The sequence below is a fragment of the Amblyomma maculatum genome, chromosome 3 (assembly GCF_055883805.1).
Source record: "Amblyomma maculatum isolate TAMU_Amacu chromosome 3, ASM5588380v1, whole genome shotgun sequence".
Lineage (NCBI taxonomy): Eukaryota > Metazoa > Arthropoda > Arachnida > Ixodida > Ixodidae > Amblyomma > Amblyomma maculatum.
The window spans coordinates 152,122,535-152,143,508 of record NC_139346.1 but is presented as its reverse complement, the minus strand read 5'-3'; the positions used below and the strand labels follow the sequence as shown (position 1 = coordinate 152,143,508).

General features: G+C 46.1%; 2 protein-coding genes across 2 annotated transcripts in view; both read left to right on the top strand.

Moving 5' to 3' along the window:
• Positions 1-3,369, top strand: part of Dd (CTD nuclear envelope phosphatase 1-like protein dullard) — a 32,934-nt gene extending 29,565 nt beyond the window's left edge. Inside the window, exon 7 of the mRNA XM_084598224.1 lies at positions 935-3,369. Within this exon, the coding sequence (XP_084454350.1) occupies positions 935-1,080 (146 nt within the window). The 3' untranslated portion in view covers positions 1,081-3,369. The remainder of the gene's footprint in view (positions 1-934) is intronic.
• A 325-nt stretch (positions 3,370-3,694) lies between these two features.
• Positions 3,695-20,974, top strand: part of Dp1 (satellite-binding protein 1 Dp1) — a 42,107-nt gene continuing 24,827 nt past the window's right edge. The window contains exons 1-2 of the mRNA XM_084598222.1: positions 3,695-3,848; positions 3,987-4,061. The gene's annotated coding sequence lies outside the window, so the exon portion shown is untranslated. The remainder of the gene's footprint in view (positions 3,849-3,986; positions 4,062-20,974) is intronic.

The window sequence follows — 20,974 nt, the reverse complement described above, 5'->3', positions numbered from 1 at the left end:
GTTTGATCCTGGCCACATTTTGATTGAGGTGTAGAGCATGGCGCCCATGTACTGTGCCGCGTCACTGCACTTTAAAGAACCTCAGGTGGTTAAAATGATCCGGCGCCCTACACTACGGCATCCTTCATAGCCTGAGCCACCTTGGCATGTATGCAAACTCTTTTCCTTTTCGTCTCTATTGAAAAGTGGCCTGTACGGCCAGGAATTTAATTCGTGAAACTGCGTTAATTAAATAAAAGGGTTATTCCACTGGCTTCGGGGATGCTTTAGTATTTAGACTGACAAAATTCTTGAGGGAATGTGAATTAGTTTATTTCGTGTGCACGCAATCCTTTTCATTTGCTTTTTAGAACTTCTGCACATTTTCACATCTACGTGTGTACGTCTACGTGTGCACACCTACGAGATCACTGTTCAAAAGCCTGACCAGGAAAACGCACCTCATCATTTTATTTTGCATGAAAAGGATAACATTCTTCGGGCATTACTGCGATTTAAGCTTCTTTGTCGGCGAGTTCTTTCTTTGTGTAGTAGGACTCTACTCGCTCACAGCGAACAATTTACCTCATGTTTTACTGTGAGAAAGGGTCCGGGCTGTGCCTGTACCGGGCTTCACTGCGAGCTTTACAGGCTGGGCTTGGGCTTAAAGCAGCAGGCCTGGTCAGAGTTTGGGTTTTGAGTTTCGGGCTTAGGCTGGACTCGGGCCTCAGATTCAGGCCCGTGCAGGGTTTTATAATGCAATGTAAACAAACAAACGAGCTAACAAAAAAAAGTGGACAGAGAGACTATTCGACACAATACTTTTGTTACGTGTTCTTTCTTTTGGTTTTCTTTTTAAGTGCGTTGACATTTCTCCTTCTTCTCTGGCATGCTCAATCTGTATTTTGTCTTCTCTTCTTCCTTATTTTTTTTTTTTTGTGGTGGTCCTGTGCAGACAATGCCATCCCCATCAAGTCATGGTTCTCGGACCCAAGGGACATGGCGCTGCTCAACCTGCTGCCGGTGCTGGATGCGCTGCGCTTCACCAGCGATGTCCGCTCAGTGCTGAGCCGCAACCTTCACCTTCATAACATGTGGTAGCGTCGGCTGTGTACGCCTCCTCACTTCCACACCTCTTGGCTACACATAACGCCTCTGCCCACCCCATCACACCACTGCTGCTGCCGCTGCTGGCTCGTTGGGGAGGGAGGACTCCCCACGCTCCCTTCCCTTCTTTGTTCCTCGGAGCCCAAACTCGTCCCCCAGCCAGGGGCAGTGGGCACCGTTTCCAGACTTCCCATCTGCTGCTGAAGCCTCTTTGAGGCATGAGGACGACAAACTTGGTTTCGTTTACATCCTGCCAAGCTGCCGTGGCGTGTCAGCATCTTGATGGGACTGCTCGCACATCAGCACTGCAGTGGTGGTGGCCTTGTTGCCAACTCTTGTCGCGGTTAGTCTCGGACCTTGGAATCATGCAGAGCCGCTGTTTGATGTCTGTTCTTATTCCTTATTTCCTCTAAGATGACAAATGACTGCCTCGTGTTCCTGGTTCCATTTCTTTTTTGCGACAATGCTTCAAGATAGAGTCATCACAAGACCTCCTCGATGTGTGTTGTGGCATAATTGTCGGACAGAGGTGTTAATAAGACTCACGCGTTACTCTGTGCATCCATCATCTAGTTTTCTTGTGCGGCTATGTTATGCCTCCCCGTTGTGGCAACACGGTGACATGCTGTTTATTTTTTGCTAGTATGACTAAGCAGCCACCTGGGAGGCTTCAAATTACTTTTCATTAGGACGTTCATTCTGTTTGACATTGCAAAGTGCCCAGTGTAGCGGTGGATTGCTGGCATGCATTGCTGTTTGCCATGTTGTGATGTGCTTGGTGATTTGTCAGTGCAGTGTGCCATCGTACACCACTTGCTTTGAGGTGGCATGTGCACCATTATTGCTTTATGCTGATTGGCATTTAGGTGCCTCAAAGTTAATTCGCTTTTTGTCTCTGACTCATGTCGACAGGTGTGGCCATGTTATTGAGGTTTGTCATGTTTAGATGAAGCTGGGCACCAAGCAACTTTCAAATTTGAATTAGCCATTGTTGCATTGTGTTTACCTAACACAGAATATTTTTTTTTTCTGGTCCCCTATTCCTGCTTGTTTAGCAGGGTGTTGATGTAATTTCATGGTGAGCCACCATGGTACAAATATGTTTTGGTAATTAAGTTTCTGAAGCTGCTGCTGTACAAAAATTTTTTCGTTCACTCATCTAAGCCTTAGTGTAGATGCAGCCCATCACATCCTTTCACACCTTTTTCACTCTTCACAATGTTTAGTTTATTGTTGTTTACTTTGTTGGATGTAGGACCTGTCGACAAAACTGTTCTAAACAAATCATTTCGCGCACAATGTGTTTTGGGATGATAGATGTTTGTCAGCTCTTGTTTGTCAATTAGTTGCTCCCTTTCCTTGTGTCATAAGGTGAGGGGGTTATTTCAATTGCTTTTTGCTCTTTTGAAATTTCTGAGTATGTGGATGCCATAGGAAGCAAAGTCCAGGCAATGGAACATGGCTTCCTTGTCTCTCAGCCAGAGTATGCTGTCTTGGCCAAAGGACTTTGTGCACTATGAGTTAGGAATGTACGTGGAGGTTGTATGTTTAGACCTTTTCCTTGACTTGTCCAGAGTTACTGAACAGGTCTAAACCAAAAGGTGTTTACTCCTTTTCCTTCTGGTTCATATGTTCATGCTGTCAGGCTCTTCAGTGCTAGATTTCTTCAGTAATTAAGTTGTTTTGCATCTTATATGTCATATAAATTTGTAATCGCACCACCTTGTAGGCAACGAGATGTTGCTTGCCACAATGCATTATTTTTTGGTTTGCTGACCTATAAGAAGGTGGTTAGCATTGTTCTTCTCAGAGTAGCGGCAAGCCTCAAATTTATTTTGAACTTGTGCTGCTGCCTCATGACCTAAGTCACACTTAAGTTATTCTTAAAGTGTATGCTAAAGGAACGACTTTTCTGCGTTTTGGTGCTGGTGGTTGTTGACACAGCCACCGCATCACTTGTTGAGTTTTGCTTTGTTGAAAGTGTTTCCTCCATGTACGCAGCTGTGATTGACATTTCGAAAGCCATGTTACGTGTATGATTTTATTTGATGCGTCCGGCATTACGATTACGCTCGCTGGGTTTGACGACCCTTCACATGACCGACTGTATATTTTGTACATAATGTACACACAAGTTAGATATATTCTGAGGAGTTAAGTACAGCTCAAGCTTTTTTTGTACAAACGTCCTGTGATTGTACAAAAGAACTGAAGTGAAAAACCAGAAAAAAAGGAAACAGAAACACCTGTGAATAAACTGAGCTATGCTTTGATTGTTTCAAACGGCCTTCGTGAAATTCGTCTGCTGCGCACGGCCGTATTGATTTGAGCGTGCCTGCTGTAAACAAGTCGTGGCTGTGGTAGGTGCTGCCGCGTCGAAAGTTGTATGCCGGTGCATAGACTGCTACCTCCGCATGCAAAGGTGCAAAATCTGCTTAGCTTCGGGCGTTGAAGTCCCAACTTCTGTTGCTTTCTGTTTTATTCCTCCCTCCCTCCCTTTTTTTTTTTTCGCTGACCCGAACCGAAGGGGAACATCGAAAGCACCACGTAGAACGAAAGCGCTGCTGCTCTATCGGGCGTCGGTCTCCATTTGATAAAAACCTGCGAGTCGCGCGCGCCATTGGCTGGCTGCGGCCACATGGAAGCGCTAGCAGCCAATCGGAGCGGCCGCTTTCTGCTGCTCACGTTCTCGTAGCTCGAGAGGCGAGCACAGGCACAGCCGACGAAGTCTGCATCACGTAGATTTTGTCTTCTCGGCCCGGGTATGTATTTTTCTCGCCCACGGCGATCGCCTGCGAGTGTATGTCGTTTTGCGGAGCTAAATGTCTGACCAAAGACCGTCCCTTGCTCGGCGCTAGTGTGATTTTGTGTTCTTTTCTCGGCCGGGGTTTGTTTCGCAGCCAATTGGAGAAGACAGGCTGGAGCGGCTAGCGTAACAGTTTCTTCACAGGACGGCCTTTCACGGATACAGTACGGTAAGGATACTCTATTTTCGCTGTATTTCTGCGCGTGCGTCGATCAAAAGTGCCATTTGGGTGAGCCGCTGGCCCGCAACCTTTATCAGTGCAGGCCTCCTCGCGTGGTGTCATGTTGTCGTTTTCCCGGAGGCCCCGTCCGAGTCGATGACACGTCGACGGATATTGGGGAATAGGCTTAGAATGGTCGCATCGCGTAGACTTTTTTCGCATACGGCTGCTCGCGACCCGACACAGGTGTCACAGCGAAGCAAAGCAAACGACGCTGAGAGCGATTATTGGGCCCAAGACCTTGGAGCCTCAGTACCGTGGCCACGTTGGCATCGCCGCTGCCCCTGTGTGGCTCGGAGGCATGTTGCAGATCCGGTCAACAAGAATTCGACCTGTGTCCCCGACTTCTTTATTTTCTCACCCGTTCGAGTCCTCCTCCCGGGTTTGTTTCTAGCATCCCTCGTTGCAAAACTCGGGCGTGTGCGGTAGGTCACGAGCACGTGTGCATTGGAATACGTGCGCCCGCATCGGCCTCGCGGGGTACGGCCGTGCCAAGCAGCGAGGCCGGTTGACCGACCGCCCGTGCGGTGCGAGAGGAAAAGCGTGCCACCGTCGCGTGCCTCTTCAAGGGACGAACTCGCTTGCGGCTGAGTGGCCCGCTGTCGCAGTTCTCCGCTGCTATCGCTCGGGATAGTTGACAAAATCGCCAGATTATTTTCGCAACTGTCTTTGCTCTCGCTAGCGGCGATCTCGTTTCGCTCGTAACCTTCAAGCGTTTTTTTATCCTAATGAGGGCACGTCTTCTTGACGATGACTATCTGGTAGTGAGGAATGGTCTCGAGGCGCGGTCATGTTATCTGCGCAGCTGACCAGAGTCCAGGCTGTCCCATATGGTAGTACGCGTAGTTTCTTGTGTGCTCTTGACGTCGTGAGCCGATGAGCTCTTTTCGTTGTCGGCGCAAGAAATTGCGGCTGCTCTAAGTTTGTTGGCCAACAGTTTGTTTTTATGGTGTAAGTGGTGCCATTTGCATCGATAATGGGAAGACTTGCACTAAAAACTAGTAGGGGTTGGATTCATTCCAGCTGTGACACAACGCGCATCGACCAGTGTGTTTAGAGCTTCAGTGGAAAGAAACTGCATTGTGTTCGTACCAAGCAGCAGCAGTTTTGCGTTTGTCCAAACCTTGCATTGTGGTGTCATGTGATAAAGGAGTGGAAGGAAAGGCAGCATGTGTCTTAAGTGCTCTCTTCTTCTGGCTACTGTTGCACCTAGGTTTTCTCTGTGGTGAATGGGGACAGATGGACACTGTGGAAACGTGGTGTGCTTAGGACCCGGTATAAGTTTGTGCAATAGTGTGAGGCATGCGGCAAGGGCCTTGCAGAAATCAGTGCATGACACTACTGTCGCTTCAAGCATTCGTAAAAAGTAACATTCCTAAAGGCATAGTAGATGATTACCTGTCGCTGCCTCCACTGTCAGAAGTGAAGCCTGTGTTTAAGTACAATGACAATGGACAGTTATCTTTTAAATCATCAGATGATGTATAAACCTTGCAAGTACCTTTGTTGGTAGTGTATTTGGTTGGCCCAGTTGAAATTGCACTTCACTTCGGTTCTGATTTAGGCCCATGGAACAGATTTCCCAAAGCAGCTCACATTTTTTGATGTTACAAAATCCAGGTGGCAAGATCTGCTGTTAGTTTCCATAAAAGGTGCATGAAAGGAGACCCAATGCTTCACCGCTTGTGTTTTGTCGTCTTGGTGCACATTGGTAGGGTTCCCTTCTAAACCACTTGGACCTGGCAATTTGTCCTTGATGTCATCTTGGCATCTTCTGTGATTCTTTAATGTGGTTTCACTTTCGGTACTGCTGCAAGATTATGCGGCAATTTTTACTTTAAAATTCTCCTGCATAGCTGACTTTTTTATTCAAGGCTAGTTGCTTCAATTTGATTTCATAAGCCTACAAATACAATTTTTTAGAAGTTCTGCTGAAGCTTCAGAACAGGATATTTGTGGGTTCAAAGAAAAGTTTTTTTTTTTCAATACTGAGAATAGGAACGTGGTAGCCATTGCGATAAGCCACTAGTTGCATGCGAAAGTTTTTCAGCCAAATAAATTTGGTAAGAATAGCAAATTCTACTCACTTAAATGGAAACGATAAAAGGTTACACGTTAAGGATTGTACCTCATTGGAAGACTCAACCCTGTCAGTATAGTGCACCGTTTTCAAAATAAGCCCAGTGCTCATGCAAGCACTTGTACAAAGGTCCAGCTGTAGTCGTCATTAGAACTGTCATAAAGCTAGAGAGAGCAGCATCATGCAAGGCTGTAGATTTGAAATTGAAGTGTAGTGGAATTTTGCTATAGGAATGGTTTGTAATGTGAGTAGATGGAAAATGATAGCAGACCTCGGTGATGAGATATAATTGTTGATTACTTGGTAATATATCTTAATTTGCAAGATATTGTAATCATAGATTTGTTTTGAATAATGCTCTCAGCACCCGCCGTGTTGGTGCAGTGGTTAGGACGCTCGACTACTGTGCCCAAGGGTGTGGGATCGAATCCCGGCCGCTTTTCTATGGAGGCGAAAAGTAAGGTGCCCACAGGCTGTGCGACGTCGGTGCACATTGAAGAACCCCAGGTGGTCTAAATTTCCGAAGTCCTTCACTACGGCATCTCTCATAGCCTGAGTTGGTTTGAGACAAACCCCACAAACTAAACCTGAATAATGCTCTCTACTAACTTAATGCACGAAACCACTTTTAATACATAAAAATATGTTGAGGAAGGTCCTTAGCTCAGGAAACGCCTGGCAGCATGCAGTTTTAAGTGTGTAAACAATGCAAATGAAAATGTGCTGTCAGCAGCCTGACCGCAGATGCATTTTCTTTTAGCTATACCTTTTCTCCATGGAAAAATTTGACATGATGACTAAGCACTGTTCTGTCCATTAGCTTTTTTGCTGTCTTACTTGCACTGAATTGCAGAGGCCGGACAAAAATTGCAGAGAAATATGGCCTTCAGGTAAACAAAGAATGTGTTATTATTGGTGCTGCTGCTGCACTGAAATGTGAATTTTACCTTTATTTACATCTACATGCATTAATGATATACACGTGAAATTCAAGTAATGCAAAAGGAAGCTAATATGCCCTGATAAGCTTGCTTTTATTAATGCCGGTGCCTTTGCAAATTACCTCTAATATAATTATAGGCACACAGGTGTTATTCAGCAGAAACAAAGGATTAACGCAGCTGCTCTTTCACAATAAATGAACCTGAAAATATATATTTGTGTATTTAAAAGCCTTTCCTGTCAGGTATATATGCGTAGGTCGCTTCAAAAGCAGATGGCTTGATTTGGGTATTGCTGTTCTTGCAATATGCTAGTTGTTTCCCTTGAGGGTCTGCATCATCTCCGGTGTAATAGTGATCCGAATCGGTAATGACCTCGGCATTTTGCTGCCTCTTGTGATGACATTGCAAGCAGCTGGAGTGAGTGCAGTTGTATGCAAGTTAATTTCCTGTTTCAGCAAATTGCCTCAGAAGTTGCACACCACAATTAACTGGGCAAGTTTCGTGGAATCTCTGAAGAGCTTTGGGCTCTGCTCAGCTTAAACAGGTTTCAGCTGAAATAATGTGTGGTTTGTGTTGTCAAATATACTATTTAATAGTTGTGTACATTTGAAGGGGTTGCAGCTCAGATACATTTGTGTGTATTATGTTTATACAGGAATCTATCAACAACATTGAGCGTCTTTTACCAGTTTGTGGGCTAAACTGAGTTGGAGCTATATTGATTCTATCTTTAGTTAAGGTCAAAGGACTTTGCTTTAGTGGTGAAACTTGTTCTTTGGGAGAGAGCTCTTTAATGAAAAACAGCGAATTAGCTAGCATTTAGGATTTGCTGACGTGCTACTCAGCGTAGGAAAGGGCATTTGGGAGAGAAAGGCAAAATGAGAGAGGTGTTGAAAGTAAAATAAATGAAAGCAGTGGGGGATAGAATGTGCCCATTAAATGCGTACTAAGGTGCATCGTCGAGTAATGTTAAACAATGCAGTAATGAGATGCATAGTCCTACAAATGAGCTTATAAAGCTCGCAGCATGGAAAATGCGTGAGAGTGACCTGCAAGTGCACAAAGTTCATGGCATGAAAAATGTGCGAGGGTGAGATACAACGTGAAACTATAGCTCGTCAAGAAGTCCGATGTCTTCTCAATATGCAAACAGAAAATTCATTGCTTGTCTCTGTTGCCTGGGGCAGGCTAAAGGACCTAAAATACTGTCCAGTGTTAGAGGCGCTGGGCAGAGCTTCTTCATGCAATGTTCATAGTAAGCGCACTCGTCAGTATTCACTGGGCACTCAAGCAAGGTATGTTGTACAGTTTCGATTGTGCTACAGTTGTCAATGCGGACTGCTCGTCAGACCAAAATGGTATCGTAAGCTGTTTGTAAATGGAGAGTTCAAGCGAAGTTGGTGATATAGTGTTCCGAGATAGCGAGGAAATCTGGGTCTTCAGAAGCAAATCTTTTAGCCAGTTGGGATGCATCAGATTTCGTGATGAAGGTCTGAATATAGCTCCGACGTTGATAACCTTTATGAGTTGCTTCATCTGCTTTTTCATATGCAAGAATGCCACAGTGTGTTGGTGTCCACTGAAATGTTATGCAGTGACCTGCGGCAATAGCCAAATGACGCCCATATCCGATGTCAAGGGGAACGGGTTGATGGTTAGTTTTTCTTGAGCAAGTTGGAAAGGATTTGCAAAAATGCTTTATTTCTGTGGAAGCTTAATTGCTTGTTGAGGGATTTTGAAATGCATGCTTAAAGCCAAAATCCAACTTTGGTTGATGTAACGATTCCGCTGGAAAAATGAACGCATTAGGATCTTGAAAACGTTTTATTTTCAACATATCTTGTTGATACTTAGCATGCAAGTGTGGGATAGAATGCTGATTTCAAATATCAATTTAGATTTAAGATATCTCGTCAGGAAAAGAACAGGTGGCAAATTGATCATAAATAAATACTAATGTTGGAAAGAAAAGGGTATGTGGCAGTAATTATGTCTGCATGTCCCTAAAGAGGTCTTTTTTAAAAATAAGGAATTGCTATAATACCCCATAATAAACAACCTATTCAGGCTGGTTATTATCTTCTCCTTGAGATGAGATATTTGATACCTAAATGCACATCAGAAATTGCATTCTATTCTTTACTTGCATGCTGTGTTTCAAAAAGATATGAAAAGTAGTTTCCAAGACCCTCATTCCCCCTTAAGTGGTCTGTAGCTTTAAATACATTCCATTTCTGAAATGCAAAATGGCAGGCAGCATTCATGACAGATCCATTAGTTTCAGGGGGTATCTTTCTTTGCCTTGTGGGAAATATAAGACATGGCTTGCTGTCGACATATTTTTTTTACATCATTACAGCAGTGCTTATTGAAATGTGGAGGTAAGGATAAACCGTGACGAATGAGTTACTATGAAAATGAAACGATTAACTGCAAGTTTATGGCCTGTAGGCTACGTTCACAACTTTGTATGGGAGTTGTTTTTTGGCAAATTAGTTTTCTGTAGACTACCTAGGATATAGTCAAAATTGGACAGTTTTTGTCATCCCTGGTTACAAATGAGAGGCCATGCAAGCCATGATTTAATACCATGGGTCAGCTGAATAGTGAAAATTTTCGAGAGAAAGGGGGGGGGGGGGGGGGGGGCTAGCAGTGGGAATCGATAACGTATAATGGCAACTTTTTTTTACTGAAGTGATAAACAATCCGTTGCATGCTCTATGCTTACAAGCAAACAGTCAGCTTTGTGATGCTGAAGCCCAGCACGTGCACAAGCCACCTGTTTTCTGTTGTGAGTTAACTTAGCGAGTAGTTTTCCTTCAATGGTAAACGCCATGGTGCATCAGCCACTTGGGTTGCTATGGAAAAGGAAATAAAGGGCAACATTGAGAGGCACAAGGTTAGTAGTTGATATTCTGTTGGATATTAAAAAGAAAAAAAAAAAATGAAAGAGGATTTATGCAATGAGCAGCAGCTAAGCAGTAATCAGTGGATCCTAAGGGAAGGAAGTTTTGGCGTCTCGCCTGAAGTGAGGTGGAGAGATCAGATGGGAATAATTGAAAGCCATTTGCGATCAAGGCCTTCTTTCCTGCATTGGACATGATCTGGAGTCTTAAGCTATCAGACTCTCCTTTTGTTTGATGTCTTACCTTACTTTATGGAGATTTTAGTGAGGAAGAAAATAAGAGCTTTAGAAGCATAACTATAGTAATTTTAAATTTTTTCGGTCTACATTACTTCTGTTCATCATTTGCCATCATTAATGCATAACTGTTACGACAGCCCACAGAGGGTAGATATTTTGCATTTGCCCTTGGTTCTAGCATATTCACGATTTTGATATCAACAAGTTCTGCAAGCAAGCGTGTAGATGATTGGAGGAGCCATTAGTTTCTGTATCCATATTGTTCTTTATTCTGGAGCAGCATGTTGCTTTAGTGCTTCATTGAAAGCACGCTGTGCCATCACAGAGGAATGCGCAGTCTCGTACATAGTTCTTGGGCAACCTTTGTTGCACCTTGGCTGTTTGGTATAGTAGCTAGTCAATCATACCCATTGTTTTTCTGCATCTCTGGAATTGAAGAGAACTGCAATGTTCACTTTCCCAAGCTCTTGGAGGTCCTGATGTTTCCTGAGATGACAATCAAGGGTTGGCATATATAGGTTGGTTATTGCATTCCGACGGCAAAGGCACTGCTTTCACTGGAAACGAAAGTTTATATGTTGGAAATTGTAAAAACATCAGTTGTGGTTTAGCTCTGGTTAACCCTAGCTGAATTGCGATAGCAATGGCAGAAGCTTCTTCTTCTTGCTACATTATTCCCATATCACACCCTATCAGTGTAAGATGCTATAATATTGGGGACACTTAAGCTCATCCTTTAAGGGTATGACGAGAGAGTGTAAGCTACCAGCCCACATATAGTCACGCTTCAGCCAAGCTGTATCGACATGCCTGCGTGTCATAAGGATAGCGAGAGTGCAAACGGTGTCGGGGACAAAAACAGAGAAAGGCCTGAACCGAAGGGCGCGTCAGGAGACGGCGGTTTCGTTCTTCTGATCGCCGGCCGAGCGGCCACTCACGGTGTGTGTGTTTGTGCGCGCGCGCGTGTGTGTGTGTATGTTTACGCGCCGCAGTGCCCTTTTCGGAAATGGCACGGCTGCTTCTTGCCACTGCCGGCCAGTCGACCAACGGCTCGTCGCCCCTCAAAGCGTCCCGATCCACTGGCGTCGTTGAGGACACAGCGATGGGCCTAACAAGACTCGGACGCCCGCCTGCCCTGAAATCCGAGCTTACGAGGGGGCTGCGGACCAGCACCGGGGACGCGAGGAGTGAGTGAGGAGGATTCCTCTGTTACCGACACCGCCGAACGAGCGCCGCGACTGCCAGGCTCCAAGGGCCCACGCAAGCGTGGGGCCCCCCTAAAAAAAAAAAGGGAAAGAAGGGAAGGCCTGGAGAGAGGAACACGGCCAACCGTCGTCGAAAGACAGTAGCTTGCAAGACTCCCAACGAAACGGTCGTTAGTTTGAATTCCTGTAAAGTTTCTTTCGTATGTAGCCATTAAATCAGTTTGTTAAGTTTCACCGGAGTTTTATTCTGTGACCAAATTATCTCAACGCAGACACGACGACCACAACGATTAATACGACTGACAAAAAGTTTGGTGCCGAAACCCGGGACTCGATCTGCCGTGGATTTGTGAGCTCAACGCTTTCTTTCAACGCTCACGTCAACGCATCCATGCCAGGGACGTCTCGGCAACGATTGGTCACAACTACCGATGTCATCGATCCGGTGAGCTTACTTATTGGCTAATTAATTTCGAAGAAAATGGAACGCCTTTTAAAGAAACGGAAGGTTTTGCGCTCGCAAGTTACAAAGGTCATCAACGAATTCAACGAGCGGCAAACGTCACTAACAACTACTGAAGCTACGTTGCTGCATGCTAGACTCAGCAAGCTAGAGCAACAACTTGATACTGTCAACACGGAAATTGAACCATTGGTACCGGAAGATGACGCAGAAAACGACTACGAGCAAGTATTTGAATATCAAGACCGGATCATAACCTGCCTCGCTGGACTAAAGCTTCAAGTTGATAGTGGTCCGTTATCAACGCAGGCTGCCGTGGAATCGGCGGGTAGTGGCATCATCAGTCAAACGGCCATGCCAGCCACTCAAACGACCACGCCAGCCCCCCAAACGGCCACATCTGGGAAGACAAGAGTGAAACTGCCGAAGATCGACCTACTGAAATTCACAGGACGGCGCTCTGACTGGCAACCCTTTTGGGAAGTGTTCGAGCAGGTAGTGGATAAAAACGAAGATTTGTCTGACATCGACAGATTTCACTACCTGCGAGCATCAGTCACGGGCGACGCGGCAGCGGCACTCGCGGGTCTTCCACTGACCGCAAGGTGCTACAACGATGCCATCCAGCTACTCAAGAAACGGTTTGGCAACGAGGAGCTTCTTGTTCAGGAACATCTCAAGAGGCTGATCGACTTGAAGCCCGTGCGCTCATCAGACGATATCCGTGGTCTTCGCCGTCTCTACGATACCTTGGCGGCACACATCAAAGGCCTCGAGACGCTCGGACAAAAGCTGGAGTCCTACAGCTCGATGCTAATTCCGATCGTGCAAAGAGCGATGCCACGTGACATCCTGTTGGACTTTAGCCGAAAGTGCGTCGTCGACACCGACAGCCTCGCCTGCGAACAGAGCTCCCTCACCGATGCGTCGTCACACGCAACTAACGAAAGCGGCCAAGGTACGGTTTCTTCCCTTTTAAAGCTACTCTCCTTTCTGAGAGTAGAAGTCGAAAGTCGGGAGAATTTAAATGCATTACAATGCATGGACCTCAAGCAGCAACCTAGAGAAGAACTTAAAGGCAATTTGAGGCTGCATGGGAAAACGCATGACAGGCATGTCCGATCGGCTGCGATGCTACATCAAAACGCTACCCCATTGACCTGCTTTTTCTGCGGTTCCAACGAGCACAAAACGCAGAGCTGTGACGCCGCAAAAACTTTGGAAGAGAAGAAACAACTTCTGCGGTCGTCCGGCCGATGTTTCAAGTGCACTAAATCTGGACACCAGTCACGAGCATGCCGCGTAAGCATCCAGTGCAACAAATGTCGCAAGAAGCATGCTAGCACAATGTGCGACCCTTCGTACACCGGAAACAGGCCACCTGAGCCGAACCGCACCGTAACGAACGCGCAAGTAAGCCTCGAAACTACTACGACGGGAAACGGCTCTACTTCCAAAAAAACCGTTTTGCTGCAGACCGCAACTGCATTATGTAGTGGAGAGGCTGGTAAGGCTCAGGTACGAGTTCTGTTCGACGGGGGAAGTCAGCGCTCCTACATCACAGCTGACACCTCGCGGAAACTGGGATGTACGCTTCTCGGGCATGAGAGGTTGACCGTCGGGGTGTTCGGAGGCCACCAAGCCGAACGCGAGTTCCGAAGAGTAAAGGTTACACTAAAGACTAACCGCGGAGACGAGCGGGAACTCGAAGTACTGGAAACAGATACCATCTGCGATCAACCTATTCCCTCACCACCAGAGAGAATAATGAAACGACTAAAGTCCCTTGGTTACGAACCGGCCGAATTCTCAAACAACAACGGGACAGAATGTGTTGATCTGCTTATCGGATCTGACCACATATGGGACCTTACCACAGGTAGATCGGTCAAATTAGAAAACCGACTGAGAGCAGTGGAAACATCAGCGGGCTGGACTGTTCAAGGGCCCATTGAGGACGATGCCGAGCAGACCCACTGCTTCCAAACCGTGACACTACGAACATCTGTAATCGAGAGGCAGACGACAGATATTCTGACTAAATTCTGGGATTTGGAATCGATTGGAGTAAAGGAGGTCGAGGAGAACGACGAAATCTGTCAAGCTTTAGAGTTCTTTGAGGACAACATCAAGCGAGTCGGTAACCGCTATTAGGTTGCATTGCCTTGGAAATCCGAGATTTCGCTCGAGGATAACCGAGAAATTGCTCTGAAGCGCCTCAATCAATTGGCGAACCGACTCAAAAGAGCTCCTGACCTTCTCGAAGAGTACGACACGGCGATCAGGCAATACGGAATTCTGGACATGACAGAACGGGTAGAAGACGAGGCCAACCGTAACCTCTGTGTTTACCACATGCCTCATCAAGCAGTGCTCCGTGATTCCAGAAAATTGAGAGTTGTATTTGACGCTTCTTCCCACGCTAAAAGTACAAGGAGCCTTAATGACAACCTTGAAACAGAACCCAACTTAACGGCAGACCTCGTCGGGCTTTTGCTCAATTTTCGCAAGTATCGAGTTGCGCTTGTCGCGGACATTGAGCAGGCCTTTCTGCAAATTGGAGTGCGAGAGCAAGACAGAGACGCTCTGCGATTTTTTTTGGTTCCGAGAGACTCCTCAGGCCGGTACTTCGTTGCCTCCCATTGAAACGTGGCGCATGAAGCGAGTACCGTTTGGAACCACCGCAAGCCCGTTTCTGCTCTCCGCTACCCTTCAGCACCACTTGAAAACTTGCTAGTAAGAGTTTCCCCACACACAGAGCTCGCTGCAACAAAGCCTTTATATATACGACCTGCTAACTGGTGCAGATGACGAAGAGGAGGCTGTGAAGCTCTACAACGAAGCCAACGCGATCTTCCACAGCGCCGCGATGGAGTTGCACAAGTGGTCATCGAACAACGAAAGGCTGTACCGACAAATGACTTCGTCATTTCGGGGGGGAATGTGTCGGGGACAAAAACAGAGAAAGGCCTGAACCGAAGGGCGCGTCAGGAGACGGCGGTTTCGTTCTTCTGATCGCCGGCCGAGCGGCCACTCACGGTGTGTGTGTTTGTGCGCGCGCGCGTGTGTGTGTGTATGTTTACGCGCCGCAGTGCCCTTTTCGGAAATGGCACGGCTGCTTCTTGCCACTGCCGGCCAGTCGACCAACGGCTCGTCGCCCCTCAAAGCGTCCCGATCCACTGGCGTCGTTGAGGACACAGCGATGGGCCTAACAAGACTCGGACGCCCGCCTGCCCTGAAATCCGAGCTTACGAGGGGGCTGCGGACCAGCACCGGGGACGCGAGGAGTGAGTGAGGAGGATTCCTCTGTTACCGACACCGCCGAACGAGCGCCGCGACTGCCAGGCTCCAAGGGCCCACGCAAGCGTGGGGCCCCCCTAAAAAAAAAAGGGAAAGAAGGGAAGGCCTGGAGAGAGGAACACGGCCAACCGTCGTCGAAAGACAGTAGCTTGCAAGACTCCCAACGAAACGGTCGTTAGTTTGAATTCCTGTAAAGTTTCTTTCGTATGTAGCCATTAAATCAGTTTGTTAAGTTTCACCGGAGTTTTATTCTGTGACCAAATTATCTCAACGCAGACACGACGACCACAACGATTAATACGACTGACAAACGGTTCTGGCAGGCTGATTCTGATAATACCCTCCCACATGAAAGGAGTGACCCAAGTTGGCAGTTCCTGCCTGTGGCATAGGAGTAACGTGAATTCAAATGTCATGGCTGGCTGATGTTTTTATGAGGAGACCGTAGCTACGCCTCTTCATGGCGTAGCTGTGGCCACCCCAGGTCTCGCTTTGGCTGTCGTAGTATTGCTTTCGCAATAAAAGTACAGATGATGCAACCTCTAGCTGTTATTGCAAACAAACTGCGTTGCATCTAGCCACCTTTTTTCTTGTGTGGATCCCTGCAGCAAGCCTACACAGTCATTTACATCCAAATGGAGAGCGCTGGAATTTGTTTCAGCTTTGCTGTCGTGATTTTGAATTTGCGGGCAGGAAAGTTTTGAATTCGACCTAATACATTCATTTCGCCGCCGGAGAAATGCCAACATAGGCCTAAGATAAGGAGGCAGTCAATTTGCATCTAAGTTTTTCCGAGATGTCTGTGTGCACATGCTGTTCATGTTGCAACTGGACTCTGTAAAAATGGCTGCCCCAGGGACCTCTCTAATGATGGGAGTGATAGCTCATCTTATAGCGCAAATTGTACTTGTAGAGGCCATATCTGCACATGCATCTCGGCCTCTTCAGCCACAAATTGTCCTGTTTTTAAAGCAAAATTTCAGATTTTTTTTTTTAAGGAACATGCTTAAATTACAAAAGTGCTTCCCAGATGACTGTCATTCAATTTCTCTCTGATCTTGACATGTCCACCTTATGACTGCACTGCATTTTTTCAGGATCTATATGATACTTTTTTTGGCTCATTTTTCTCAGAGGATTCGCCGTGGTAGCTCAGTGCTTAAGAATGCTCGAATACTGAGCTGGAGGACCCGAGTTCAGTCTTGGCTGAGGGCTGTGTTTTGATGCAGGCAAATACAAAGGGTGCCTATAGGCTATGCAGTGTCAGTGTATGTTGAAGAACTCCAGGTTGCCAGAATAATTGAATCCCTTTACTATGGCATCCCTCATATCCCCTTTGTTGCTCTGGGTCGTAGACCGGACATAGAGGACAACAAAATATTGCGCTTAGTTATAATTAATTCTTCAATCTCATTGTGGCCATGCTGACACTTGTCCGGCAGCAGGCCACTCATTAATCGGCAAGAACATTGGAATTTTAGATCTAAACGATTCAAACTTGTAGTCCTTACTGGTAAGGCTGCTTGTTCTTGCCGACAAGGCATGTTGCCAAAATGTTTCTTTTCTTTAGCTAAATGGCTATGCAAGCGCAGCCTCTGGGATCTGTGCCAAAAGAATTGATGCTGACGGACTTGTTTGCTTGCAAAATCAGTTGGTGATAATGGTGCCTGTATTTTGTTTGTCTTTTTTTTTTTCTCGCTTATATCTGATTTTTTGTTGTTGTTGAGAGTGGTCTGTTTGTGATTAGAATTTCGTACTTAAGTGGTATGGGCTAGCTTCTATTTGTATCTGGTGTCCCTTTAAACCCTGCATTAAAAAAAAAAAAATTCAGAAGCCAGTATGTAAAGATTTTGCCTTACTTCAGGCCCCTTAAAATGCTGTTTAATGCAGAACAAGCAAATTTTTGAAACAGCATGAGATCTTAAGTAAAACACAGTGGCATTTTTTGTAGAGAGCTTTCTGCATCCATTTCACATGCCTAGCTTGAGGCATTCCTACACAGCTTGTCAGGAAAAGTTTGAAATTTAAGCTCCAGCCATTGGTAGCATATTATATTCAGGCAGTAACTAAACTTACACAAAGCAACATATACATGTATGGAGAGGCTGTAATCAAAGGGGAGTTAATATTCAGTGAGACTAACTTAGTGCTGCCTATTTTTGTGTTAGTTTCTGACTCTCATTTGTTATACTTGTTGAATGTGAGTGACATTCTCAAGCTTCTCCACAAAAAGTGCTTATCATATTTAAAATATTTTTATGCATTTGTGCTTGGCAGTAGACTGATTCCCTTAGGCTTACTTTGTGTGCTCTGTCTCTGCTGAGGCCACTGTTTTGATGCTCCTTATCGTAGTAATGTTGAGGTGAACACCATCTCTATACTCGGGGACAACTTTCCGTGGCAATGGAGTCAAAGCTACAGGGGCGGGGCTTTCCTAACTGTGTTACTACGCCATGTAGTTCTGAGCATCTGGCCACGGTAATCAACACCGCGCACGACGTACACTGTCAAAAACAGACGCGAAATACAAACGCGCGTCTGTTTCGAACGCACGCTGAAACTGGCGGGGAAAAGCGTCAGACGCATCCTACCTGGCCCTGCGTACTCTGCTTGCGCTTTGCGAGATTGTCGACAGGCCGCGCAGCAATCGACATGAACGCTGCATATTAAACTCCCGTTGTATTGGCTAGTACTGTAGTGTAAGCCTGATACAATAATAAGGTTAATAGTTCCGTAATGGTATAACATTCCAGAGCATCACCTGCGACATTTCTGGCGGCACTATATTCTTGTGCGGAGCGAGCTGGTGTGTTTCGGCTCCGTAGCTTCCACCACATTGCCACAGAAAGTTGTCCCTGAGTATAGGTATATTGTTGCTTTTGCCACCATGTTTTAGACTGTTTTTCATAAGACTTAACACGCATTAAACCTTGTTTTTCTTAAGCAAGGAAAAATGCTGTTGTGTTCATTTTAAGTTTTCCTGTTTTGTCGTTTACTATAGGAAATAAGTGTTTGAATCTTGAAGCAGCTCTTTAGTAATGTAGTATTTGACATGTGCATTTATAGCCATGGTTGCCATTCAGCATGTGCTGAAACTGTTAATACTATTTTTTCTGTAGCGGTTGTGGCATTGCGAAAGGTTTTATGGAATCTGCTAATTTTCACAAGTCAGTACCTTACAAGAAAAGATTTTGGCCCAAGTCTTATAAACCATGCAATGTTTGAACCTACATAGCATGTGGCTTGGTTGCTTTGTTGTTTAGCTTATGCCTATGGGGGTTATTCTCGCAAGAATGCGCCACGGGGGGGGCTAGACGCTAAAGTTGCCTTCTAGCCCAGACGTGCAGCTCTAGCGGACAGAGCTGTGACCCCCAACCCGCGATGCGAGAAGTCGCTACTGTGGCGGGTTCGAGCCAGAAGGGACAGACACCGAGTTACGTTCTTGAACAGTTTATTACGCGCAAGAAAAATACACTCAATAACAACTGCCATGTAGCAGGTGAACGTCGTGTACATGGGTGAAATAAAATCACCTAAGGGGGGAAGCACGTGCAAAGAGGTGAAAGGTAGTCTGCTCACCTAGCGCGGCTTCATGCTCACGGCCCGCGGCGGTAAGTGCGCGCTGAACCGTGAGCAGAGGGTGAAGGGGCGGCGGTCTCCCCGAGGGAAAATGCAAACCGTGTACGTGCATGCTTAACCGTCGAAAGAATCCCAAGGAGTTGCAACAGACATGCTCCTCACCTCGGGCCCAGGGAGAGAATGTTTCCAGAATAGACCGGGAGGAGAAAAGGAAACCCGCGTGGTGTGGCCGAGGGAGCCTGGGAAGGTGGCTAGTGTGCCCTTTCCTCGCGGTCCTCCCTAGCACCACGCATAATTACGCGTGGCCCTTTATAATGGGGCAGGGGATTATGAATCCCCACATGCCACAGTTGCTGAATAGAATGTGGCCACATTTCGTTGGAGGCGAAATCCAAAAATGGCCATGTGGTGCGCAATGTGAACACATTAAGAGCCTTAGACACTAATGACACCACAATTTTGATGTTTTCGAAATCCGATAATGCAACATTTCGTGATTTTTTTTTTTCCTTGTCCGGCAGCAAAAGACTCATTTTTTGTTTCAATATTTGTAGTTGAAGAGGCTTTCTTCTGCCGCTGGGATTCAAACTTGAGTTTTACTTTACAATGTCATAGGGCAAAATGACACAAATCATAATAACGTAAGTGCGGATTCCTTGATTGCACCCTCTGTTTGCACAAACCATAAATCCCGTCCCCGAGCTCAACAGCAAAGTCCTCGCGATGAATGCTGGACTGCACTTCAGCGACCTCTGCCCCATAGAGCATGCGATGCTTTTCAGAGTTGAAGCGGCTCGCAAGTTTTCTTTGCATTCCAATCTCTAAGCTGATTTTTCGTCATCTTCTTTGTATGATAAAATGCACATCCAGTTTTTAAATTAACCTTACTTCGCAACATGTAACCGTAATGCACGTTTTTCAGTTGCCTGGATCTCTTGCATGTAATGGCGCTCATACTTGTGAGAATCTTTGACACCTGTATTTCTGTTCTCGCTCTTTTTTAGCTTACAGGAGATTTGTTTTTAGTAAGAGGGGTATTTATAAGAGTAAGAGCTGGCATTCTGTCGGTGCAAGCCAGCTTGATTTTTCTCTTCAGTGGCCCTTTACAGAATGCTGGCTTGTTACAAAAAGGGGAAGTGCATTTCTGAAGCCATTGCAAGGGATCACAGGAAGATAATCTGCTGCTGTTGCTACTTCTGGTTCATTCTAGTTTATACTTTCTCACCCTGCTTGCCCATTAAGTTGCGGCTGCTGTGCTGATGTACCTTATTATGCTAATTTATTCATGCTGCGGTATCTTTGCCAGTGCATTGTGACATCTTAAGGTGAAAGCCTTTAAGCTCTCATCTTGTCGGCAGAGGATGTCACGCTTTCGGGAGCGAGAGTTAAAAATAAAAATAATAAATTTGTCTCCACTGAGAATCGAACCTCTATCCCTTGGATCGCCAGCCCAGCGCTTTACCACTGCGCCACGCCCCGGATCGCGAAACACTCTTCATAATTCCATTTGCCTACCTTGAGGATGATAGCGGGATTCCGCGAGTGACAGATACTGCGCCTTTCCTTTGCCGTAAACGGATTATAGAACGCCAGCGAACTTGGATGTGTTAAATGAAATTCTGGTTGTGTTCGACAAGGGGCGTGCGATGTACCGGCACGACAGGTCATGACGTCACCAGGCGATTCATGCATATACGAAGCTGACCCCGTCGGGCGTCCGATCCAGCCGTCCGTGTGGCGCCTTTTATTTGCCGCTTTCTCTAACGCCGCACCACACAGCAAACAGAAACAGACCCAGATGTCTAGAATGCATTAGTACAGCAGGTGTCAGTGGCATTTTAAATTGATTTACAGAACAGAAAAGGTGCAGTATCTCGCAATTCTCCGCAGACACATGTAGCACACCAAAGAGGAAGGTGGGAGTGAAAGATGAGGGGGGGGGATAGAGGTGTTGCAGTGGAGACTACGATCCACCACGCTATAATGGCTTTCGCCTCATCGCACTTTAGTGGTCCAAAGTGCCCTCTAAAATTTTTTTCGCACCAAGTGGGAACTGCTATGGAATCAAACAAAAATGAAACGACGCTGTACAGTGTGTGGAGTGGGCTCGCATGGGTCGCCAGCTAATCAATTTTTCATCTGCTTA